This window comes from Cucurbita pepo, chromosome 13 (assembly GCF_057944985.1).
Source record: "Cucurbita pepo subsp. pepo isolate OVF chromosome 13, ASM5794498v1, whole genome shotgun sequence".
Lineage (NCBI taxonomy): Eukaryota > Viridiplantae > Streptophyta > Magnoliopsida > Cucurbitales > Cucurbitaceae > Cucurbita > Cucurbita pepo.
The window spans coordinates 16,003,863-16,026,209 of record NC_141810.1 but is presented as its reverse complement, the minus strand read 5'-3'; the positions used below and the strand labels follow the sequence as shown (position 1 = coordinate 16,026,209).

General features: G+C 37.8%; 4 protein-coding genes across 7 annotated transcripts; 1 reads left to right on the top strand and 3 right to left on the bottom strand.

Annotated features, from left to right (window-relative positions):
• Window positions 1-317: 317 nt before the first annotated feature.
• LOC111809331 (50S ribosomal-like protein) lies at window positions 318-1,273 on the bottom strand. Its single transcript, XM_023695773.2, has one exon. The coding sequence runs from the start codon at window positions 881-883 to the stop codon at window positions 401-403; it is 483 nt and encodes a 160-aa protein (XP_023551541.2). The 5' UTR covers window positions 884-1,273; the 3' UTR covers window positions 318-400.
• Window positions 1,274-1,668: 395 nt separating this feature from the next.
• Window positions 1,669-7,055, top strand: LOC111808520 (LEAF RUST 10 DISEASE-RESISTANCE LOCUS RECEPTOR-LIKE PROTEIN KINASE-like 1.3). 4 transcript variants are annotated; one of them, XM_023694563.2, is made up of 4 exons: window positions 1,669-2,547; window positions 5,352-5,399; window positions 5,473-5,826; window positions 5,902-7,055. In XM_023694563.2, exons 1-4 carry the CDS (start codon window positions 1,773-1,775, stop codon window positions 6,834-6,836), a joined length of 2,112 nt encoding a protein of 703 aa, XP_023550331.2. In that variant the 5' UTR covers window positions 1,669-1,772; the 3' UTR covers window positions 6,837-7,055. The 4 variants fall into 4 exon arrangements, with proteins under 4 accessions (XP_023550331.2, XP_023550330.2, XP_023550333.2 ...); XM_023694562.2 differs by having other exon boundaries at window positions 5,349-5,399; XM_023694565.2 differs by lacking the exon at window positions 1,669-2,547 and adding an exon at window positions 2,924-4,573.
• Window positions 7,056-7,171: 116 nt separating this feature from the next.
• Window positions 7,172-10,097, bottom strand: LOC111808522 (L-Ala-D/L-amino acid epimerase). The gene is made up of 7 exons (XM_023694566.2): window positions 9,498-10,097; window positions 9,248-9,358; window positions 8,918-9,134; window positions 8,200-8,530; window positions 8,059-8,120; window positions 7,906-7,977; window positions 7,172-7,443 (listed from the first exon to the last, which is right to left on the bottom strand). Exons 1-7 carry the CDS (start codon window positions 10,050-10,052, stop codon window positions 7,424-7,426), a joined length of 1,368 nt encoding a protein of 455 aa, XP_023550334.2. The 5' UTR covers window positions 10,053-10,097; the 3' UTR covers window positions 7,172-7,423.
• A 1,222-nt stretch (window positions 10,098-11,319) lies between these two features.
• On the bottom strand, window positions 11,320-21,031 carry LOC111808625 (HEAT repeat-containing protein). Its single transcript, XM_023694732.2, has 20 exons — window positions 20,623-21,031; window positions 19,282-19,434; window positions 18,756-18,931; window positions 17,882-17,989; window positions 16,566-16,736; window positions 15,920-16,486; window positions 15,683-15,757; window positions 15,474-15,602; window positions 15,313-15,387; window positions 15,008-15,217; window positions 14,640-14,792; window positions 14,347-14,561; window positions 14,092-14,209; window positions 13,822-13,954; window positions 13,001-13,202; window positions 12,819-12,924; window positions 12,597-12,737; window positions 12,381-12,504; window positions 12,127-12,243; window positions 11,320-11,994 (listed from the first exon to the last, which is right to left on the bottom strand). Exons 1-20 carry the CDS (start codon window positions 20,813-20,815, stop codon window positions 11,609-11,611), a joined length of 3,552 nt encoding a protein of 1,183 aa, XP_023550500.2. The 5' UTR covers window positions 20,816-21,031; the 3' UTR covers window positions 11,320-11,608.
• Between the last annotated feature and the right edge of the window lie 1,316 nt (window positions 21,032-22,347).

Here is a 22,347-nt window from a genome sequence, read left to right as displayed (position 1 = left end):
ACGCTAAACGTTTTCTTTTGTTTTATAATCGTTAAAACCTTCTTTTTCCGTTAACGGATTGGTGAATTATCAACGTCGCGTGGCCATTACGTCCTTACGCAACTACGGCGCACGTTATCAAAATACGGCGCCAATAGTTAATTACCTTTTTAACTTTTAATTCTAATTCACCGCTATCGTATTCGTATGGTAATTTATCAGTAATTTCATTTTTCTTTTTTTTTTTTTTCTTTAAATTATTTACATTGTTTTCTTCGTTCTCCTCCCCACCGCTAGACCACTCGTCCGAATTTATTAGGAAAAAAAAAAAAAGAATGTTATGAAAATCAAAAAAGAAAAAAGAATTAAGGCAAAAGTTATGGAGTTTCTTCGTACAGAATTTACCAGAGAGGAGCATCCTCTATTCGGGAATGGTGACGAGCACCGGCCGCCAAGCTCGCCGGAGAAATCTGTAACGAAATGTCGCCGATATCGGCCTTAGAGAGCGGCGAGTGATGGCGGGCGTACCGATTCCAGCGGCGCTGGTGTTGGCCGTCGTTAACAATGCTTCCTGTTCTTCGATTCTCCTGTCGGAAACCTTATCCTCGAGTGGCGGCGACGAGACGAACAAATCCTTGAGTTTCCGCCTGGCTCGGACCTCCTTATCGTTTTTCTCCGGAATCATATTGTCGTCGTCGTCATCGTCGTCGTCGACATCTTGAGGATCGGCGGAGTTATCTTGGTAGGGAAATCGGCGGCGATCGGTGCGGTTGAGGAGCATTCTTAGGGTTTTGCGTCGGCGACGGCGGAGGTGAAAGACGGGGCTAGCAGTGGGGCTTTGAGTAGGGCAACCGGCGACGGCACATTGGGAGGCTAAGAGCTTGAATTTATGCAAGGTAGCCATGGGAGATTGAGATTGAGATTGAGATTTGAGAGATTCGTCGATTAATTTCTCCTAAGTGAGACTGAAAATTGGAATAAAAATTTGGAGATTGTGAGAGAGAGAGAGAGAGAGATCTGAGATTCTGAATTAGGGATGAGAAGAAGTGAGAAGTGGGAAGTGGGAAGTGGGATGTGAAATGGATCCTTTTGGGTCTTTACTCTTTGGTGTTACAGAGAGACGACGGCGGCAGCGAATAAAAACATTTCTTTTTTTATTATTTATTATCTTCGTTGGAGGGCTATACCTAGCCACTGCTTACACGTGTCGGCTCCTGGGAACTTGCATTCAGATCCTTCCAAAGTTTGTATTTACGTTTCTACCACAACCCCCATTTCCATCACCCAACACTATACAAATATAATTTTAACGTCATTTTCCTCCTATAAATTTCAAATTTTCACATTTTAATTTTATGTACAACTGATTTATTAGTGTTAGAAATAATTTTCTTATTCGCACACACATCTTTTGAGCTCTTATTATTCACAATATTTTTTAAAATACAGAACGAGTCAATCGTGTTTTAAAGATACTGGTAGTCCAATGTTCAATGTTCACACCTAAAGTTGAAAGATTGAATTGGGAGATTGAAGGAAAGAAAGAATTGAAATTGGGATGGAGATGAGTGGTGAGCAGGAATAACGATGGAGTAAATGATGGGCTAAAAGTCCAGAAAGAAAGACTTTCAACCATCCAAATCAAAAAGAAATGGAAGAAAAAGGAGGAGCAGACTTAAATTTAAAGAGTGATTGATGAAGTCAACTGCGCGTGTATGTACCAACTTCCAGATTCCCATCTCTCCATGCCTTCGCTTCACCCACCCATTCCTATATCATAAGCTTCATCTCTAATGTCGGAAAATCAATCAACCAATCAATCAAATTATCCCTTACAGATGACTTCCAGATCCTTTCTGCGCTCTCTTTTTCGCCTTTTTTCACCTTTTCTGCTCCTGATTTTGACCACGTCTCGTGCTTCCCCTGGTTATGGTGAATGGTTCTTGAACTGCGATGATGAGTTGAAATGCGATTCGAAGGAGTTTCTTCTCTGGAACATTAATGGAATGGAAAATTGTGGTGGTGGTAATCCCGAGTCAATGAAGCCCATATGCCAGGATAGTGGCGGCCGTAAAGTCATGAAAATTATAGGAGAAAAATACGAAGTCCTGGGCTTTAATATGAGTGATCCAATCCTTATAATAATAGCTCAAATCGGCTATACGAATCGACTCTGTTCACAGAAAGGAAAAAATTCGTCAGGTTTCGTCTATGCGATGATTTATGAATCTTGCAGTCACCCCCCACCAGGCAAACCTACTTGTCCTGATGCATCTTGTAGTTTAAGTACCCAAGTTAAAATTCCAGCATCGTTGTTGAGCGAAACTGATTATGGATGGGAAAGGGTAGCGCAGCGTACCATGGAATACTTCAAGTCAACGCGGGTGGTGAAATTGAATGAAGAATGTGGGGAATGTGGGGTTCCTGGTGCCGTTTACGATTATGACTTGCAATCCAATCAAACAAGATGCTGCTGTCCAGGCAAAGGGCCTGAATTCTGTCTTTCCCGACCGGATGCTGAACCGCCACCAAAGGATGATGCGCCAGAAACAGCACCACCTCCTCCCGGTACGTACACAAACTCTCTCCCCTCTTTAACTCTGCTTCTTGCTTTCCCTTCCAAATGTAGCCAATACTTCTTCAGACATGATCCTTATTCTCTCTAGCTTTTCACACAAACAATCTCACGCTTCTTACAAATCATCACACTCAAGAACTACTAAAAGTAAACATGTATGAACACTGATTAAGCTGCTGCATTCATAAGATAATGTCTTCTATGGAATAAGTGACCATGTCCCCCTGAGTTATGATCATGCTTCCCCCTACCTTTCCATTACTACTTCTGTTTCTTACTCACTTTTCAGCTCACAACATGATAATCACAAAAGTTGTCAACAATTACAGTATAAAATAAGTAACAAGAACTTATCCCAAGTTTTGAAACTAACATCTTCATCATTCAGAAGAAGAGGCCATCACTACCAGTCACTGAACTTATATATTAGGCATATATGTAAAATAAAAACTTTGTCTAGTTCTATTGTTTCGGAACCTCAGAAGACTCGCCTTACTCCTTGTTATTCACTAAATATGATTCTAAAATCTTAGTTAAAGTCAATTACTATTCAATCGTCCTGAAAATGGTGATTGCAAGAACTGAAAGATCATATTCAAAGTCCGGGTTTGTTCGAGTCTCTAATCCCTACTCTGTAGCAAATATTGCACTGCAAATACAGCAGTTTAAGCAAGTGATCGATGAGGTCGGGCCAACTTAGTAGCGCTCATTTGGGTGAGCTGTGGAGTCTAAAGTTGAAATGGAGTTTCTAGGTGTGTAGGGAAAAATTTTACGTAGTTCCCGTGCCACCACAATGGCATGACATCAAAAGAGTGACCGGAACCTGTCCCTAACAAGTTCGAAAGATTCTTCAAATAGCTTTACCTGTTCAAAAAAAGAGCTACTAAACCAACCTTATATAGTCTTTTCAATCTAAGATGAACTAAGAGGTAGAGGCAGACGCAGTCTTCCTACTTTGCTTGAGACCCCCTTGCTTAGTTAGAGAAAGAGATAGAGGTGTTAGGTGCTATGACAAATAAGAAGTGGACATTTGTATTAGGACCAAGTTTAGTTAAGCTAAACGTTGATTGACTGGCATCGGTAGTGTAGCACTTACGGAAGCCTCCCTTTGACAAAACTTCACATCCCACTTCGTTGGAGTTCTTCAACCAAATCATCATTCTTCATAATAAACTCAACCATTTCATTCATTCTTCTCTATTCCACACCTCTGAATTTACACTCCCCTGTCAAAAATGGCTACCAATCCCTCCAAAGCCTTGCTTCTGGCCTTGATCTTCATAGCAACAGTTCTAATCCAACCCCTCACTCTTTTATGTGATGGCGAGGAGGAGAAATATAGGAACTGCAACTCATCATTGAAGTGCCTCACATATCCAAATCTCGGCTATCCTTTCTGGGGTTTGAATCGACCTGATTACTGTGGCCATCCAAGTTTTGAGTTGAGTTGCAGAGAAGAAGCTCTAGAAATTGCAATCAACTCCATTGCCTATCGGGTTCTCGAGATCAATACCAACACACACACTCTGAGGGTAGCTAGAAAAGATTACTGGAACAATATCTGTCCACAGTCCTTGAAGAACACCACGTTTGACTCAAACCTCTTCTACTACAGCTCAAACACTCAGCCCCTAAAGCTATTTTATGACTGCCCACCCTTGCCCGTTGGTTTGCCTGGCCAGTTTCGTTGCAACATAAACAGTACAAATTATGTTAATCTCATCGTAACCCAGAATTCCGAGGCTAGGAATATCTCAAACACGATGAAGTGCAACCATAGCGTTGATGTTGCAATCTCTAGATCAATGATGCAAAGTCTACAGAGCAATCCAAGTGAGCTAAACCTAAAAGAAGCTCTTGAAACTGGATTTGAGTTGCAGTGGAGGATAGACTATAGAGTGTGTTATGAGTGTCATGAATCAGGCGGGCAGTGTGGTTCAGACCCAAGTTTGGGTGAATTCACTTGTTATTGTTTGGATGGAGCTTTCAAAACCACTTGTGGATCAACGCCTTCAGGTATGTATGATTCAAATCCTTTTCAGGGTTTTTCGATTCTTCTTCGTATAGAATTAGTTCATCCAGATGCTAAGTTGATTCAAATAAGCATCCAACTAGATGTTCCTCCACTTCCCATTAATTCTCCCACGAACTTTGAAATGATTTCTATTTCCTAGAACAAAATCCTAAATCTGTGTACGATAGATATATTTCAAGGGCTTTTTCTTTTTTCCAGTAAACCGAAAGGACTAGCCAATCCAGACAGCCAACACTGAAGCTCCACTAGTACGCACTCTGAATCCCACCACCACTCAACTCAACTCGAATCACCAAATGCCAAGTTGTTCTATCCTTTCTACATTAAGATTCTTCGAACTCAACATTCATCAAGATTGAAAAGCAATACGAAATCAAATAATTTTTTACTGATTTACCTGGCTTCATCCGTTCACCATCTTTCTCCTGGTTTACTCGACGATGTCGCATTCCGACGGCGAGATCTGTTTCCATTTTCGCTAAGTCATTTAAGAAGTGAACAACTCGCTCCGGCGAGAATGCCTTCCTCACTGTTCGAGCGCCATCTCCATTCTCCGTCCATTTTTCTCTCGTGTCCCTCGTCTGCTCCTGATCTGAACAGATTTAGAATCTGTTTTTTCCCCTTTTCTAGGAGAGATTTAGATTATTAATGATTAATTACTTTAATAATACTAATTATTAGGTTATTAATGATTTTTAGAATATATGCGTAATTTTGTTCTGTAATTGAGTTGGAACTGATTGTAAAAATTTGCAGCAGAGGCAAAGAAGACGAAGAAGACAGCAACAGAAAAAGGCATTATAATTGGTAAGTTCAAACATGAAGGAACCCCCCACTGCCTCTCTACACAGTTTTTGAACTTTATTGTTTATATGATTAGGTGCTTCGGTTGGAGGAGCCTTTTTGGTGGCAACGATTTTAGGGTTTTGCATCTTTTTCTGTTTGGGGAAGAAGAAGAAGAAGAAGCACCCAGTTGGGTATGTCAGCAAGGAAGCTGCCCTTTCTCCTCCTGTTTCTGCTCCTCTTTCCGACAAAGATATGCCTCCCGCTCCTCTTCTGAACTCCTTCCAGACTCACAGCATTCCTTCTTATCCCTCTTCCAAATCTGACCTTGAGAGGCCTTCCCCCAACTCTGATATTCAAGTATTCAGCTACGCTGAACTCGAAAAAGCTACCCAGAATTTCAACCGTTCTCGAGAGCTTGGCGATGGCGGATTTGGCACTGTTTATTATGGTATGAAGCTCTTGTCATCTTTTGTTAAACATATTGCAAGAGGTATGTTTATTGATTGTGCTTTGTGTGAAACAGGGAAGCTTGATGATGGGCGTGAAGTTGCTGTGAAGCGTCTATATGAACATAACTGCAAACGTGTGGAGCAGTTCATGAATGAAGTGAATATCCTTGCTGATTTACAACACAAGAACCTTGTCAAGCTCTATGGCTGCACCTCCAAATTTAGCCAAGGCCTTCTCCTTGTCTACGAATACATTCCCAATGGAACTGTCGCCGACCATCTCCACGGATCACGGGTGAAGTTTGGTCTACTCAGTTGGCCGATTCGGTTGCGAATCGCCATCGAAACAGCGAATGCACTCATATATCTCCATCGCAAAGACATCATACATCGAGATGTCAAAACCAATAACATTCTCCTTGACAGCACCTGCACTGTCAAAGTGGCTGATTTTGGCCTTTCAAGGCTGTTCCCTACTGATGTAACTCATGTTTCCACTGCCCCACAAGGCACGCCTGGCTATGTTGATCCTGAGTACTACCAATGCTATCAACTTACCACTAAGAGCGACGTATACAGCTTTGGAGTAGTTTTGATCGAGCTTATATCGTCGCTAAGAGCTGTCGACACCGATAGGAAACGACAGGATATCAACTTGAGCAATATGGCAGTGAGTAAAATACAAAATCGGGCATTGAATGAGTTGATCGATCCGAAGCTCGGGTTCGACAAGAATCCTGAAGTTATGAGGGCGACAACATCAGTAGCGGAGTTGGCTTTTCGTTGCCTTCAACAAGAAAGAGACATGAGGCCTTCCATGGAAGAGGTGGTGGAAGTACTAAGGGAGATTGAGAATGACAAATCCAGTTCTGAGATGTCTAAAGTTGTCGATATAGGAGTCGTTGAAGACGACATCGAGATCACGAAGAGAACACCACCCGCCTTTTCGCCGAATTCTGTCATAGATGATAACTGGGTTAGCAGCTCTACCATTACAAATTCCTTGTGATGGTGTCTTCATATGGTATCATATTTTGATAGCACGTTGTGTATGATGTGTGAATGGTAGTTTGTGCATAGTATACACTGTAATTTGACCTCTTATACATAGCCGCCTTCATTTCAATAAGGGATTAAGACTAAAATCTGCTTTGTAAGCTTATAGTGAGGTTTGAATGATCTTGTTACTAAAATTACATGTTTAATAACAAAATTAGCATTATGCTTAGACCCTATCGATATTGAGTTTATGTAGTTAATAATATAAACGAAATGCAAGAGTAACACTCTTGATCGTCTATTTAACTATGTTATATCACGACAATTCAACCAAATTTTATCAAATGAATATACAACCGATCGACACTTTCTTTTTTCGTGTTAACACCAAAAAAGGCTTATTATAATGTACATATTTTCTCCAATTTCCATGGCCTAGTAATTGATAGCTTAAAAGGTTTTGTTCATAACAACAACGAAGTTTGTCCTCTACTCCTTCAAGGCTTAGCCATTTGCAGAGTGCCATGCATCAATTTAGACTAACTGGAGCATTTATTTTCTACAGAAAACCATAAGGGCCGCCAAAAGTTGAAGGATTTAAGGTAACCCACCAGCTTCTGCAGAATAATATCAGCCACAGAATTAGTATATACTTCCACACAAAGTTTGATTTCTATCATAAAATCATTCCAAATTTCCATCTCATAGAGCTAAGTTGTGAGATCTCACATCGATTGAATAGGGAGAACGAATCATTTCTTATAAGGGTGTGGAAACCTCTCCCTAACAGATGTGTTTTAAAATTGTGAAGTTGACAGCAATACGTAACAGGTCAAAGTGGACAATATCTGCTTGGATAAAGTCCGGTAAAGGGGATCACAGGGCTCATAAGAAAAATGCAAAGCAAGCTCTTGTAACCAAGTATATTGGGATATTTTAAAGAAGTAAATATGGTGCACATCCATTTGGTTGGTTTGGTAAGAAATAGCAGGATATTCAAATGGCTGTAAACAATGAAATGACTGAAAGTAAGACTGCGAAAGATGATATAAGAAGAACACATGGGCAGTATATCTCACCAGGAAGAAGATCCCAATTCAAGAACCCTCCTTGGCCTCTTGCATTATTGAACTTGTACACAGCACCAGAAACTAGTTGAGGACAAAAGTAGAGCTTAGACTCAGGCGCCCTCATGGTAAGCAAGAAAGTTCATTTTGGTTTAGAATGTTTACCTTCATAACCTCCAACAACAGGATCTTCCGCTAATAAAAATGGTGTATCAAGAACAATGTACCTGCAAATTTGAATAAGAAACTTCACTCAAGCCAGGGCTCTTAGCAGAATGGTGATAAAAAAAAGACATGAAATATTACTTGAAGCAACCAACTCCAGCAGCCAAATGGCCTGCAAAGCCGGTTGCGAGTCTCGTCTCGGCCATGCTGTCGACCATAAGAGTCAAGCCTGATTTTCTTGCCAGATTTGTTATCTCTAGAACTCCAAGGACTCCAAACTTGGGCAACTTGATGTTTATGGCATCCACAAGATTTTCATCGATGATCTTCTGAACGTCAGTCAAACTCCGGCAGCTTTCATCCACTGCAACAGGTATCCCATATGTTCTAGCAACGTTACTGACTTGGCGAAGACCTTTCCAGTCATCTCGGTCTACAGGTTGCTCAAAAACAAGAGGAACTATCCCCATATCTGCCATTGCAATAATTAATTAACACAATTTGTCCATAATGCTGACATCAAATGCAAGTGATGGGAAGGAATAACTAAGTATAACCATTGAAAATTTGCCCACCATTAGCAAATATTGTCCTATTGTCCTATTTGAAAGAAAAACGCGTATGTTAAGGAGAGGCTTCCACATCCTTATAAAGAATGTTTCGTTCCCCTCTCCAATCGATGTGGGATCTCACAATCCACTCTTCTTCGAGGCCCAGCGTCCTTGCTGGCACTCGTTCCTCTCTTCAATTGATATGGGATCTCACAATCTACTACCCTTCAGAGCCTAGCGAGCACACTGCCTAATAAACACATCCAATAAAGACTCTGAGCTGATTTTATATCTTGTAAAAATATTACCCTTCAATTTCTCAAGAAACTTAATTGCTTCTTCGGCTGTGTATCCCTCATTCGCATCAAACATGAGTGAGCAGCAGGGTAGAGCTGCATGAATAGCCTCAATAGCTGCAAGTTCTGCAGCAAAGTTTTTTCCAACAACAAGCTTAAGAGTCCCAAATCCTTGATTGTAATACTTCGACGCCAAGATTGTGGCCTCAGCTGGGGAAACAATTGGAACCTGCAGTAACAAATTTTACAAAGAAAAGTGGAAAATGAAATTGTTTATTCAAGAACCAAGAAAAAAAAAAAAAAAAAGATACCATTTTAGCGCAAAAGTTCATCGAACTCAACTGTTATTGCGGTTGTCAATGTACTAGTCACTCCACCAAATAATCTCCAAAGTGGAACACGGATGCTATTAGCAACTGCATCGATCAATGCCATCTCTACCCCAGCCCTGATCTTTACAAAACAGATACCATTTAAAGAGTTACTCTTACTATCCCCACAAAACTTACTAAATAAACACATCCATTCAATTCCTTTCAGTGAAATCGACCCAAAAATAGAAACAAAATTCATAAGGGAAAATTTCACTCACCGGAGCAAACTCCCGAGGGGAAAGAAGCCCGGTAATATCATCAAACATCGAATTTAGAGTCGCCGGCGGAGTGTGGCGGAGGTAGGTGCAGACCTGCTCAGCCTTCGCAAGAACTGTTTCAAGATTCACATCAGTAACAGACGGAAGCACTTGAACTTCCCCCCAACCAACACACCCATTCTTCAGTTCAACTCTGATTGCAACATTCTCCACCGTTTCAAGCTTCGAATCCCCAAAATACAATGGCGAATTAAGACCCACACTGAATGGTCTCCCCTCAGCCCTCTGCACATTTACCCAAAAAGTCTCCGCCAAATTTTTGAATCCGAAACTGACCCTTTCGGCCGAAGGGGCGGCGGAATCTGCAATTAGCTCGACACCACCACCGCCATGGCTGGAAACGACTCGAAGCTTGGAAGTGCTTCTGGGAAGGCGTTGCAGAAGAGAGGAAGAAAATGGGAGAAGAGCAGCTGAGAGAACCAAAGCCATGGATTGCTCTTCCTCTGTTGCAGAATTCAGTGACACTCTCTGATGGGGTTGTTGGGTTCTTCTCATGCAAGTGGTTAAGATTTTGTGGTGTGAAAACTTGGAGCAGAACACTAAAATTTTTGTCGGGTTGCCAGAACATTGGCCCCTGAATAGAAGCGCTGAAAGAGACTTCGTACATTTTCGGGCTGCTTGCGAAACAGCAAAATGTCCTTTGGTGTCATGTGAGGGTCAGAGTCAGCATTCGCCTAACGTTAACACATGTGACGCTGCTCTCGCAGATTTCAGACTTACTTTATTTAGGTGAAAGTAAGCGACGCACCCACTGACACCGATGTGGGACATTTCTATGTTTAAGTTAGTGCTTGGATCATAAGAGTGTCAACTAAATAATTAGGGTAGCATTACTATGATTGTTTAGTGAGATCTCTTCTAATTATATTTCTCATTGTTATGATGATCATGATGTTAGCTTAGATGTGATCGTTGCCACTTCTCAACTAGGCTTTTAATGGTCTTTTTTGGAGATAGTCGTACGTCCAATCCAGTTCATGTAACACTACTTGAGAGGTTCATTATGGATCGGAGGTCATGGACTCTAGATCTTGGTCACAAGACCCTAACATCATTCGTGTAAATGAATACCATAGTTTATTACATGTTTGTTTGCATTGAAGAAGACAAAATTGCCTCTCCTTGGATTATTGTTACTAATCTTTCCCAACATATCCTTTTGGTATATTCTTTTTATTTTTTCTTTTATTTTTATTTTTATTTATTTATTTTATTAAAAAAGAGGCATAGAAATATCTACGTGAAAATCGATGTGAAACAGCAATGGAAGGGACATCCCATCCCATCCACAAAGTAATTTGATCTATGATCAACATCGTTGTGGTAAAAGTTGTAAAACTAGAGGAATCTATAGAGGGGAAGGTCATAAGGGTCTATACCGTCAAATCGATTTTCGACAGAATGAAAAAGACATATATGGTAAAATCGTAACCATCGAATACGACTCTAATCAAAATGCATACATTTGTCTCACACACTATGGAGATGGTGAGAGAAGATATAATTTACATACCGCACCACAGGAGCTATAATTGGAGATACGATTGTTTTTGGTACAAAAGTTCTTATAAAATGGAAGGCGTTCTTATAAAATGGAAGGCGTGGTTTGTAGTCGCGTGCATTGCTTCCTAAATATAATATTTTTTAATTAATTTTTCAAAACTATCAAGATATAAAATATAAACAGAAGGATACCAAATCAAATGGGTGAAATGAAGAGCAAAACCAGTAACATGCTGATATAGCAAGGGAAAGAGATGTGAGGCATTAAAGAGATCCTAAATTATGCGGATATTTTCGTTTTACACATATGTAATGCAATGAAACATTACTTCTTAGGATACAATATTCTTTCTTTTTTCTTTTCACTATTGGAAGTAGGGTACAAAAGTGAGATAAGGTGAAAAAAATAATTTAATGAAAGAATGTAACCTTATTTGACATGGTATTCTGATTTCATGCAAAGACAGAAGAGGTCCTTCGCTAGAGACTATACTGAGAAAGGAAAGGAGAAGACATGCCTGAATGGTGCCTACGAGAAGTCTCCCATGTCATAAGCTCGGAGAATCGTCTTGACTTTTCACTTTGCCTCGGAGCATGTCGGTGAAACCTCCTCGCATGATTCGTCTGAACCTAGTGTCTTCAGCTGGTGGCGGCAGCACAGGATTTGGTGGCTCAACTGGTTCGCTTGGAGATGGCTCCAAAGTTTCTTTCTTTCCCAACAGGCCACCATCACCACCAAAGAAACTGCTGACGGATGAAGCTATTCCGAGATGTGCACCCATCACCTTACCGATGGTTTCAAATGTTCCTCCTGATCTCTCCTTCATTATGATTTCAAGAGCTTCCTTGTGTGCTGGATCCAGAGCGTCTAAATCTTTTAAAAGATTTTGTATGGATGGAAGGAACAACTCCCGTATGCTGGTTGCCGATAGGTCTAAGACAAGCGAATAATTTTATATGATTCAATTGTAAGAGTTTCACTGGTCAGTGGGAGTAAATAAAAAAAATCAACAGAAGAGAGCAAGTTTGAGCGTCCAATTTATAAGTCTCACAGAATGAAACAAACCTGTAGCGTCCAAAGCACGAATTGCTTCACAAAATGCATCAGCTCTCTCACGGCGACGCATCAATGAACTTGACGTAGGTGGTGCCGCTGAGAGTTGGAAGATCTTGGATAAAAGATGTAGCATGTTAAAGAAACAAATAGACTACGTAATCTGAATATGCAAAATGTCCAGAAAGTAATATGCCTTCTTATTAGCCTACTGAAACAGTCCTAAAAATTCATAGAACGATATTTAGAACGACCGCCAAGGATATAATCTCTAAGTCTTTCTGTTGTATGAGGTACAGCCACCACCAATGCACGGACCACAGCTATAGTAGCCTCATGCGATCCATCTTCCAGAAAAGCATCCATTTGAACCCTTATCTTCTCCACTATCTAAGGGATCCAAATATTTAATCAGCTACCCCTCGTAGAGTGTTCCAGAAGTCTAAAAATACAGTCAAATATAGCTAAGCAAAGATACATACAATGTCATTCTTAAAATGTTGTGCAACAGCTCCAAATGCATCTATGCTTGCATACTTCACATTCAAGTTGGGGTCTGATCCCAAAGTAACCAGAGCAGGCAAAATGTGAGTAGACGCAACTTTTGAATCGGTGTAAGGTACCTAGCAATAAATGATATTTGATATAGCTTTCAATATGGTGTTTAAATCAAACAGATACAACTCCAGAACAATTAAGCTTACAATAACTTTTAGCAGATTGGCAGCACTGGTCTTCATACTTATGTGAGAGCTAACAACCATCTCCCACAGAATATTAAAAATGACACCATGGTGCTGTTCAAATGTGCTGCACATTGGAAAGCAAACTCAGAAGGGAAAACTACAAAAATTAACTATCTATAGGTATTTATTTAGATACAAACCAAAAGAAGCGGACTGCATCTACAATCTCAGTAAATTGGTTTGCTGATTGATTCTCCTCCTTAGACCCTTCAACTAATAGTTTCCTCAAAAACTGCACCAACTCTTCGTGTTTACTAGGAGCACCCAAAACACCAACTAAAAGAAGTGGCAAAACACAAATTGTAGCAAGTCTTTTGCCCAAAAGGGTTTTTGGTTTAAGACCTTCAAGAAATAAATCATCACCATATGTTAGAAAAAAACAAATTGTAAAACATGTGGGGTTGTTATTAATATAAAAATAAAACATAAGTATAAAACACTCATCAACTTTTTTATAAAACAATAAACAAAAAATAATTATTAAACCATTATTATTTTTCTATTTAAAAAAAAAATCGAAAACCAAAAAACAGTAATCAAACAAGTACGGTTTGTTTTTCAAAATCAGAAAACAGAAGGCGGTTACAAGCAAATTTGGTTTTCTGTTTCTCTAAATCAGAAAACAAAAAACATATATAGCTTAGTTTTTAAAAAAGTAAATAAAAAAATAAAACCAAAAAACCAAAAAACACAGCCTAATGTTCAAAACAACTATAAAAATAAATGAACCTAACTACAAAATTAATACCTACAAAAGCAATCTCATCCATCTAAAAGAACACACAAAAAAAAAAAAAAAAAAAAATGGAAATTCAAGTTATGGAAAATATTAGTTTCACCCCTTATTTAAATTTCAATTCAATTTGATAAAATTTAAACTTTAGGGTTAAATCTAACTCAGTCAACCAAGTACCCAAGTAAAATATTCCCCAACAATTGCAAAATGTATTTGATAATTTACCTTTAATTCTTGAATGGACAGCTGAAGGGAAAAATGCCAAATCTGCACTTTCCCCAACTGCAACCAAGAATACAGGCAGCATAATATGTGTCAAATAAGGATCGCCGAAATGTTCAGATACAGCCAATAGAAACTGCAAAGCCCAAAAACGAAATTTAAAAAAAAAAAAAAAAAAAAAAGAGAGAGAGAGAAAAGGAGATTAGAGAAAGAGGGTAACGCACCAAAAACAAAATTAAAAACTAAAGAATGACATAGATAATGATAAGGCACCTTGGTAAGTCGATTTCTCAAGTTGTCTTCTTTCTGAGGTAAAAAACAGGCCAGTTGTATTAAATCAGGAAAGCAGTCTACATGAATCCATTCAAAAGCTGGCCATTCAATGCATCCCCTAGACAAATAGTATACCAGAGTCAAACTGATCTGAACTTCTTTTCCGAAATGTAAGAGTAAATTTAGGGAAAGGATCATGTTCCAATTGTGTAGAAAATTAAAAGAAAACCATAACGAGAAAAGAGAAGAATTTACCCGGCATACAATTCAAGCATGGAAGAAGAGATCATGGCTTCTGCTGTTTGAGTTACAGAAGAAAATGGGCAAGTTTCAATTGCTTTATGGTGCACAAATGGGAGCAGTTCTGACAGCATTCTTAGTAAGACATCAACATTCCAACGTTCATGTTCACCTAAAGAACGAAGATGAGAATCCACTGATCCTTCAACACCGGAAAGAGGTGGGCACCGCTTCAATATTGAGCAAATAAATTAGACAATTAATGAAGTTTCTAAACAGACCAAGAAGATGGTGAGATAAAAGCACACCTGAGTAGAGCTCAAAATATGAGACAATAATACTCTTAATACATGGTCTAATTTATTTCCCCACTTTATAACTGCAGGAACCAATTCCTTTATTGAAGTTTCCACAACCACACCAGCTGGATCACAGACCAACTGGAACATCATATCCTCTACCTGTAGATAAACAAAATTAAGTATTAGATGAAGAAACTCGTGTCCTAATACCTCCTCTTATCCCTCTTATGTGTCATCCAATCGATGGCAAGGGGAACGGCTCCACTCCCCAGACCATGTGTTATCAACCTGTTCTAGAGCTTACATTGTAGCAAATTCCCTCAAGTCAGAATTCTTCTCCATGAATGCCTCGTAGCATATTTAGTGAGGCTGACCTTGTAATATTTGTCAATGTTTGGAAAGAGAGGAAGCAGCATAGCAAGATTATGAACAGCAGCCTCCCGCACAACAGTTGCAGAATCTTCAATCAGTTGTTGCACAATAGATAGAATAAGTGAATCACGGATCTCTGGCCGGACGAACTCTGCTAACTCTCCACATGATTGAGCAACAAGTAGTCTACGTTCCTCATACATGTGATTTATCTGGTTACAAATTGAAAAACATATATAAAATATTCCTTCAAAAGTACACAAAAGGTACAAATGATATCTCCTACGACGTAGACTGCAAAACTCACTTGTTCCCAGCACTGAGGAAGTAACTCCGTTTCTGTTCTCATCTCTCCAACACTCTTAGCAAGGGTAACACAAGCCTAAATAGTAGACGAAAGCTTCATTATGAAAAATATAGAAAGGCAACCTCCAAACACAGTTGAAAAAATATAGGAAAAAACCCCACATCCATAATGATACGTCTCTGCTGTTCATCTGGACGTTTGATTAAATTAAACAGTGTGTGAGTTAAGGAATCCCTGATGCCACTATCTGGATGACGCTCAATTGCGCACATAATAAGGGGAAGAAGCTCCTGAAAGTCAGTACAAACAACAAATCAGAATATGGAAGTAAGACAGATTTTTAATCCGTCACTGAGAGACTGAAAAGAACCTCACGATGATTGATCAAAACATAAGGAACTATCTTCGGCAAGGCATCTGCAAGTATCTGAATGGTCCCCAAACCCTGTTGATCATAGTTCATATATCTAAGTTTAAAAGATAAACATGAAGAGATAGAGTAGATGAACATGAAAGATTGTTGGGCAGGCATTAGAATTGCAGCCAGACCCCAGTAAAAGAAACAAGTCTGTTCAAATGTGAACTGGATAAGGAACTGACTAATTACCTTTTCAAACACAGCTTCATCACATGGATTGTTTTCTTTCACAGGTAACACATTGTCTTCTGTCAGTTGCTGACCATTTTGTTCGGAGATGCTTTCTTTATTTTCCATACAATTGTCATTATTTGATGAAACTACTGTAAGTTCATGCAAAACTTCATCAGACTTGCTCATGTTGTTACCAGGAGTTTGAGTAGCCAGTGACCGAATATCTCCATTATCTACAACCATATTCCCTTCATCTGACATATGAGCTAACATGTTTTTGTCTTCATGTATCTCAACAACTACGTCTTCTACATTCTCAGGCACTTCCTTTGTAACAGTTGGTTCAACAGGCTTCAATGCATTCATATTTTTTGCCTTTAAAGTCTCAATTTCAATTTTCAGTAACTTTATTTCCTCCTTGTATGTTTCAGAGGACTGCAATTGGCCAGGATCCACATCATTAGTAACTGAGTACAAGTTAGAATGAGATCCCTCAATTTGCATTTTTAGTGCAGTGATTTCAGCTCTACAGTCATTGAGTTCCTTTCTCTGGTGCTCCCAGGATTTCTTTAAATCTTGTACCTAAAGATGAGTGCACGTCATTTTATGAATTAGGAGAAAAATTAGACAGCACTTCCGAAGTATATTGAGGGGGAAATACCAGGCTCTCTTTATCTTTAATATCCTTCTGCATAGTTTCCAAAGACTTTGTTAATGCACCTATCTGACCCTCTGCCAAATCTTTGTTTCTCAGCAAGCTTTCCTTCTCTTGATTTAATTTCTTGTTTGCTTCTAGCAAAGATTCATTCAGTCGAATCATTGCAATGTTTTCCTGTAAAGCAGACACATGGTAATGATACAAACTGAAATTCAGAAAACATGTCTGCTTTATTTATTGGAAAAAGAAAAGAAAAGAACTATTCTTGGTCACTTGAGGCTAACATATGGGTTGAACTGACTTCGGGTTTTCTTGGTGTAGATTAAAGGGTCCCAGCTTGTCAATTGGAAACGGACCTCTCTACCTCCCTCACCTTGGAGGCATTGGTGTCATCGCTTCGAGAAGCTTAATTGGACACCCTTGATAAAAAAAAATCAGTTGGGCAGCTAGGCACATTCACTAGTAAACCAGCACACATCAACTTGATAGCCAATATGCCTAAATTGAATTTCCACAAAAATATTGTCTGGAAATATTCCCAAGAAGCTAACAAGAATTTTATGGTCCATAGCTTACAAGGGCTTCACAATGAAAAGGGTTCAGTCAAAAAACGCTTCAACATTCCCCTTAGATGAAATTTCTGTTTATATTTTGTCCATAGCGATTTGGCAATGAAAGGGCGACCATTTCTTCCCCCAAAATTTGGGGATTCCTGTTGTATCCCTAGAGACAACATGGATTGGCTACCAGAGATCCTTTATAAATGGTAGGTAACCAACGAGGCAACATGTTAAAGTTGTGCGACTAAAGCTCTCTTGTAGTCTTTTCTTACTAATATAACAAACCTTTTCAATGACTAACAAAAATCTTTTGATTCCTTCTTGTGACAGGATGCAATTCACTGCCTCTAATTAGAGTGCCATCCATCAGCCTTTTGGCAATTTTACTAGTTTATTGATGAACCTAGACTGGCATTGCTTTATATAGTACCTTTTAGTGCCAGGCCTACTCTACCCTTAACCATTATTTTCTAAATTTTCTTTACTTGGAAAGAAATACTCATTTCTTATCCAAGTAATAATAATAATAATAATAAATAAACTATCTACCATAACCCAAAAAATTTTCCAAGCAACGAACAGGGAAAAAGAAAAAACAGCTTACTGAAGCACAATGGGATATTAATATATATCAGTAGCATCTAACTTTAACCGTTGCTTTGATGGAGCAGCGAGAAAAGTACAACAGGATATTAATATTCATAAGAAATGGCTTTAAATTAACATGAGAGCAGCTTGCAAACTTGAACCAAGAACTACCTCAGCAGCTTCTGAGGTGGAGGATAGATATTGATAGTAGTAGTGACGCAGGGCATCTGATACACATGCAGGTGAGTTAGGCCAAACATCAAGGTTTTGATCTGTAACCTGCACAGGAAAAGGTAATATATAATTTTAAATACCTGTGGATGCCTGTGTAGAGTCTGAAGCACACTATATGGACCCTCAAGGCAGACTCTACGCTTTTCCTTTTTTTAAGAAAATTAAATAGGACATTCTATTCATGTAACAAAAAATAAAACAAAAAAAGATTAAGCATAAGTACCAAAAAAAAGCCACTTAAAGAAGTCATTGTAAAAATGACAACAAATTGATGAGTTGTACACACACATATATGTTAAATCACGAATCAATCTATGATAATGGATTACTATAAATTAAATTATATCAATATTTTTAACACTCCCCTATACTTGTCAGCTTGAAAATTTGTAGAGACCCAACAAGTGGAAGTCAATATTAATTGGGGAGGAAATGACATTACAGGAATTCAAACACGTAGCTTTTAAGCCAATGGGTAACAGTAAATATTTTACATGAAACCACTCAAAGAAATGTCCGTATAATTCTGGTAGAAAATCAAAGATTGCTTGCTCTGTACTCAAATCAGTTGTCTCTCACATTAAACATCTTGAACCATCTTAGAAGTCATCTTTTCAAAAGTCATGACGTTATTTATTGAATTAATAGATTATCTTTTTTACAGATGGAAACCAAAGGCATCTCAGCTCCCCTCTTCTAGGACAGTGATGGATACGACAACTAAAGAAAATCCATAGATGATAGAACAAAAAAAAAAAAAAAAAAAAAAAAAAAAAAAAAAAAAAAATCCATAATCTTGCATAGTGTATACCTCTTCATAAAATGTCATTGCAGTAAGTCGATAACCTGCTATAAGCAGATATTCCTTCACAGCACAATTAAGATCTTGACGTTCATTGTCTTTAAGTGGACCCAGATCAGAGGAGGCATTCCTCTTTTCTTGATGAATCTCTTGCCGAATTCTTTTGGTAGAGTCGGCCTTTGAATCTATTAAAACCAACCCAGAGAAATAACTTTGGGAATCGGATAATAGCAGATAAGCATTGACCAATCAAATAAATTAATACTATTATAATTATTCACACATTGCAGACAGATGACTGAAATCATAAAAGAAAAAATTTGTGGCGTCCACAAGAATAGGGATCACCCCAGTTGATAAAAAGGCCATTGTTATTACCCTAAAAACCTAATTTCTTTTTTCATTGCAACTGTAAGCAAATAAAGTGAGGTCATCAATGGCTGCTGCACTACAACTTTCTTCCTTTATTTCCAAACCCACTAACTTTTCCGGGAGCAGTACTGAAAAATCTGAAATGCTGAAAAAAATAACTTACCACTCAACTCAACTGAATGGGCCTCATTCTTTTTCTGCAATTCGATCTTCAATTTTGAAATGTCTTCTTGAGCTAAGCGCAGCTCATACTCACTGATAGCTAACTTTTCTTCTACTGCTTCTTTCTCCTCCAACAAACTTTGAGGGTCTGCAACTGCTCCAAATAGGAACGAGAAGAAAAAAAAAAAAGGATATTACATCTAAAAACAAGACTAAACACCAGTACCAGTGAGTATGATACTCAATGAAAATTTAGTCTCCGACAGTAAAGAAAGCAGAAAACTTAATTTATTTTACAAATTCCTTCTTAACCAAATATATAAAAGACAAATTGACGTTTATATTTTTCAAAAAATTTCATTAAAGAGCAAGGTATAACGCCCCCCCTAAAAAAAAAAAAAAAGACATCGGGATTACAGAAAGATCCTCTAGTTGGGATTAACGAAAAAGAAGTAATACTAATTAGAGCGGGCTCCAAAGTAGGCTTAGATTCAATGGTTTCTCAATTCTCAAACTCTCCTTTACGGTTATGCTTAAATACTACAAGACTTATTTCCATCTATACCGCCCAAAACAAAGACTTGTCTGCACAATCCGATGGGAGGGATGTTTTGATCTGCGATCCTCCATTGGAATGTGAGTTGTATGAGATCATAATCGAATTATTATTTAGTTGAACTGCGATCCTCCATTGGAATGTGAGTTGTATGAGATCATAATCGAATTATTATTTAGTTGAACTTATTCTATCTGCCTCAGTCTGTCTTGCTATATTTCGCCAACTTCTATCTCATGATCCTACATTCGTGGGTATTGAACTAGTTTTCTCAACTCTAATGTCAATCCACTGCCTTACATAACAAGACAGTTGGAAGTCCTGCATCAAACCTCCAGCATAAGCTATGATTTATTTCCTCCACTTAATGGAAAAAAAAAAAAAAAAACGTTATAATGTCAGGTCTAAAGATAATGTATAATCTTGATCAAGCTTGTTGTTCGAGCCAAAATCTGGAATAAAAAAATTCCGAAGATCTAAATCATAGTTTGAATTCGATTAAACAAATAATCGCAATTTGGAAAAGCAAATAGAACTTATGTTTTACGTCAATACACGCTACCGAATTGCCATTGAGCTAACAGAAACATTTGGAGCTCTAAGCTTGAGATTGTGCGCGAATTTTTAAACCGCACTACTTCAACAAAATTTGAAAATAGTAGAAATCAAGTTCTAATCACGTACCCCTAATTTCTTAACCGAATGGAAGAAATATCAATAGAGTAAATACATACAAGGAAAATCAGAAATCACGAAATCGATAAGATAGAGTGGAGAAATAAAAACCTCGAAGAGAATTGAAGCGAGTGATTTGATCAGGAGGGAAGTGAGCTGGATCGGAGAAATACTCCTTGAGGCGAATGGCCTGGGCATCCCGGCCATCGTCGAGAAGCTCGTGGAGGAGCTCAAATGCAGTCAACACATAGTTCTCCTCCAGCAAAAAGTTAACAACGCAATTGCACAACGACGACCTTTCCATGTCAATGGAAGTTACTTGCGCAGAATTGATCACATAGTACCTCAGCTCAAGGAGAACCACTGTTTCTGCTCCAACTCCATCTTCATTACGTCGCAATTGAAGTGAAGGAGGGAGGAAAAAGCGGCAGCGAGCTCTGCTAGATCTTACTTCTCTAGTTCGATTTGAGAAAATCGGTAATTTTTGGATCTTCGTGTTTTCCCAACAAAATTATCTTTTTGTATGAGATGGCAAACGGCACTTCTTTTTAGTTCTTTTTTCTTACGCTTAATTTAATAACTTCAGTTTTTTTTTTTTTTTTTTTTTTTTTTTTTTTATATATATTTTAATTTTATTTCAATTATCGAGTAATAGTATTCATTTTATATCATTCGAGTTAAACTCGTTTTTATATTTAATAATTCTAATTTTGGTAGTTTAAATAAATAATAAATTAATATTTCATAAGGATTAATTTGAAATTTAAATTATATTATGGTCACTCGACTTTAATATTCCTTTTGGTTACTAAATATTTAAAATGGTTGTATTTTAGTCTCTAAATTATAATTTATTCTAATATTTAAACTTTAGAAATATAATAATTTTGAACACTACTGATTAAGATACACATAAGTATTATAAGTAAGCTTATGTTCAGAGTAGGATATCATACCGTTGTGGAGATTCGTAGTTCATAACATTGTTATCAGAGAAATGTTCTTAACTTAGTCATTTCAATAGAATCTTCAAGTGTCGAACAAAGAGTGAGTCTCAAATGTGTAGTAAAAAATAACTCAAGTGTCGAGTAAAGTGTGTACTTAGCTTAAGAGCTCCAAATAATGAGTTAAACTTCAGTTAAGAAGAGACTGTTACCGAGCTCATTTTATAGGCGTAGGATAAAATTGGTGTTAGTTAGACCTATTTAAATTTCAATCAACTAAATTAGTTCTCATTTTAACTTAAATTTGGGTGTACATGTAAATTGTAAGTAGCTAATTAATAGTAATTTTAAGTTGTAATTTAGTTTTGAAAAGAAACAAAATGAGCCGCTCATTTTATTTTCCCAACGCATAAATAAGACTCCATGACCTATCTAATTTTTAAATAAAAAAAGAAAAGAGAAAAAGAAGTATTTCGCTGGCGTGTCAACTGTGTGGTTCTTTAGAGCAGGACGTGGCGTTTCACGTGTCGTGGATTATTGCAAGGGACCCGCCGACAAATTTGCATTTATTTTATCATGCTCAACAACAAAAATGTCCTTCCCCTCACCTTTTGTCTTTTCTCACTCCATTTTCATTTTTTCTTTATTTGATTTTCATGTTATTCAGATAATTTATTATAAAAATATAAAAAAACATATTATGATATTTTTATGAGTTTACTTTTAGTTTTGTAAAACATTTAATTTAAATAAAAAAATATTACTAATCAACACTCCGTCCAATACATTATTTAAAAAATAAATTATTCTATTTCTCCATTTATTTTTTTTAAAAGATTACATAAAATACAAGAATTTTTGTTGAAAGGTGTGGAAATGAAGTGGTTTTCAA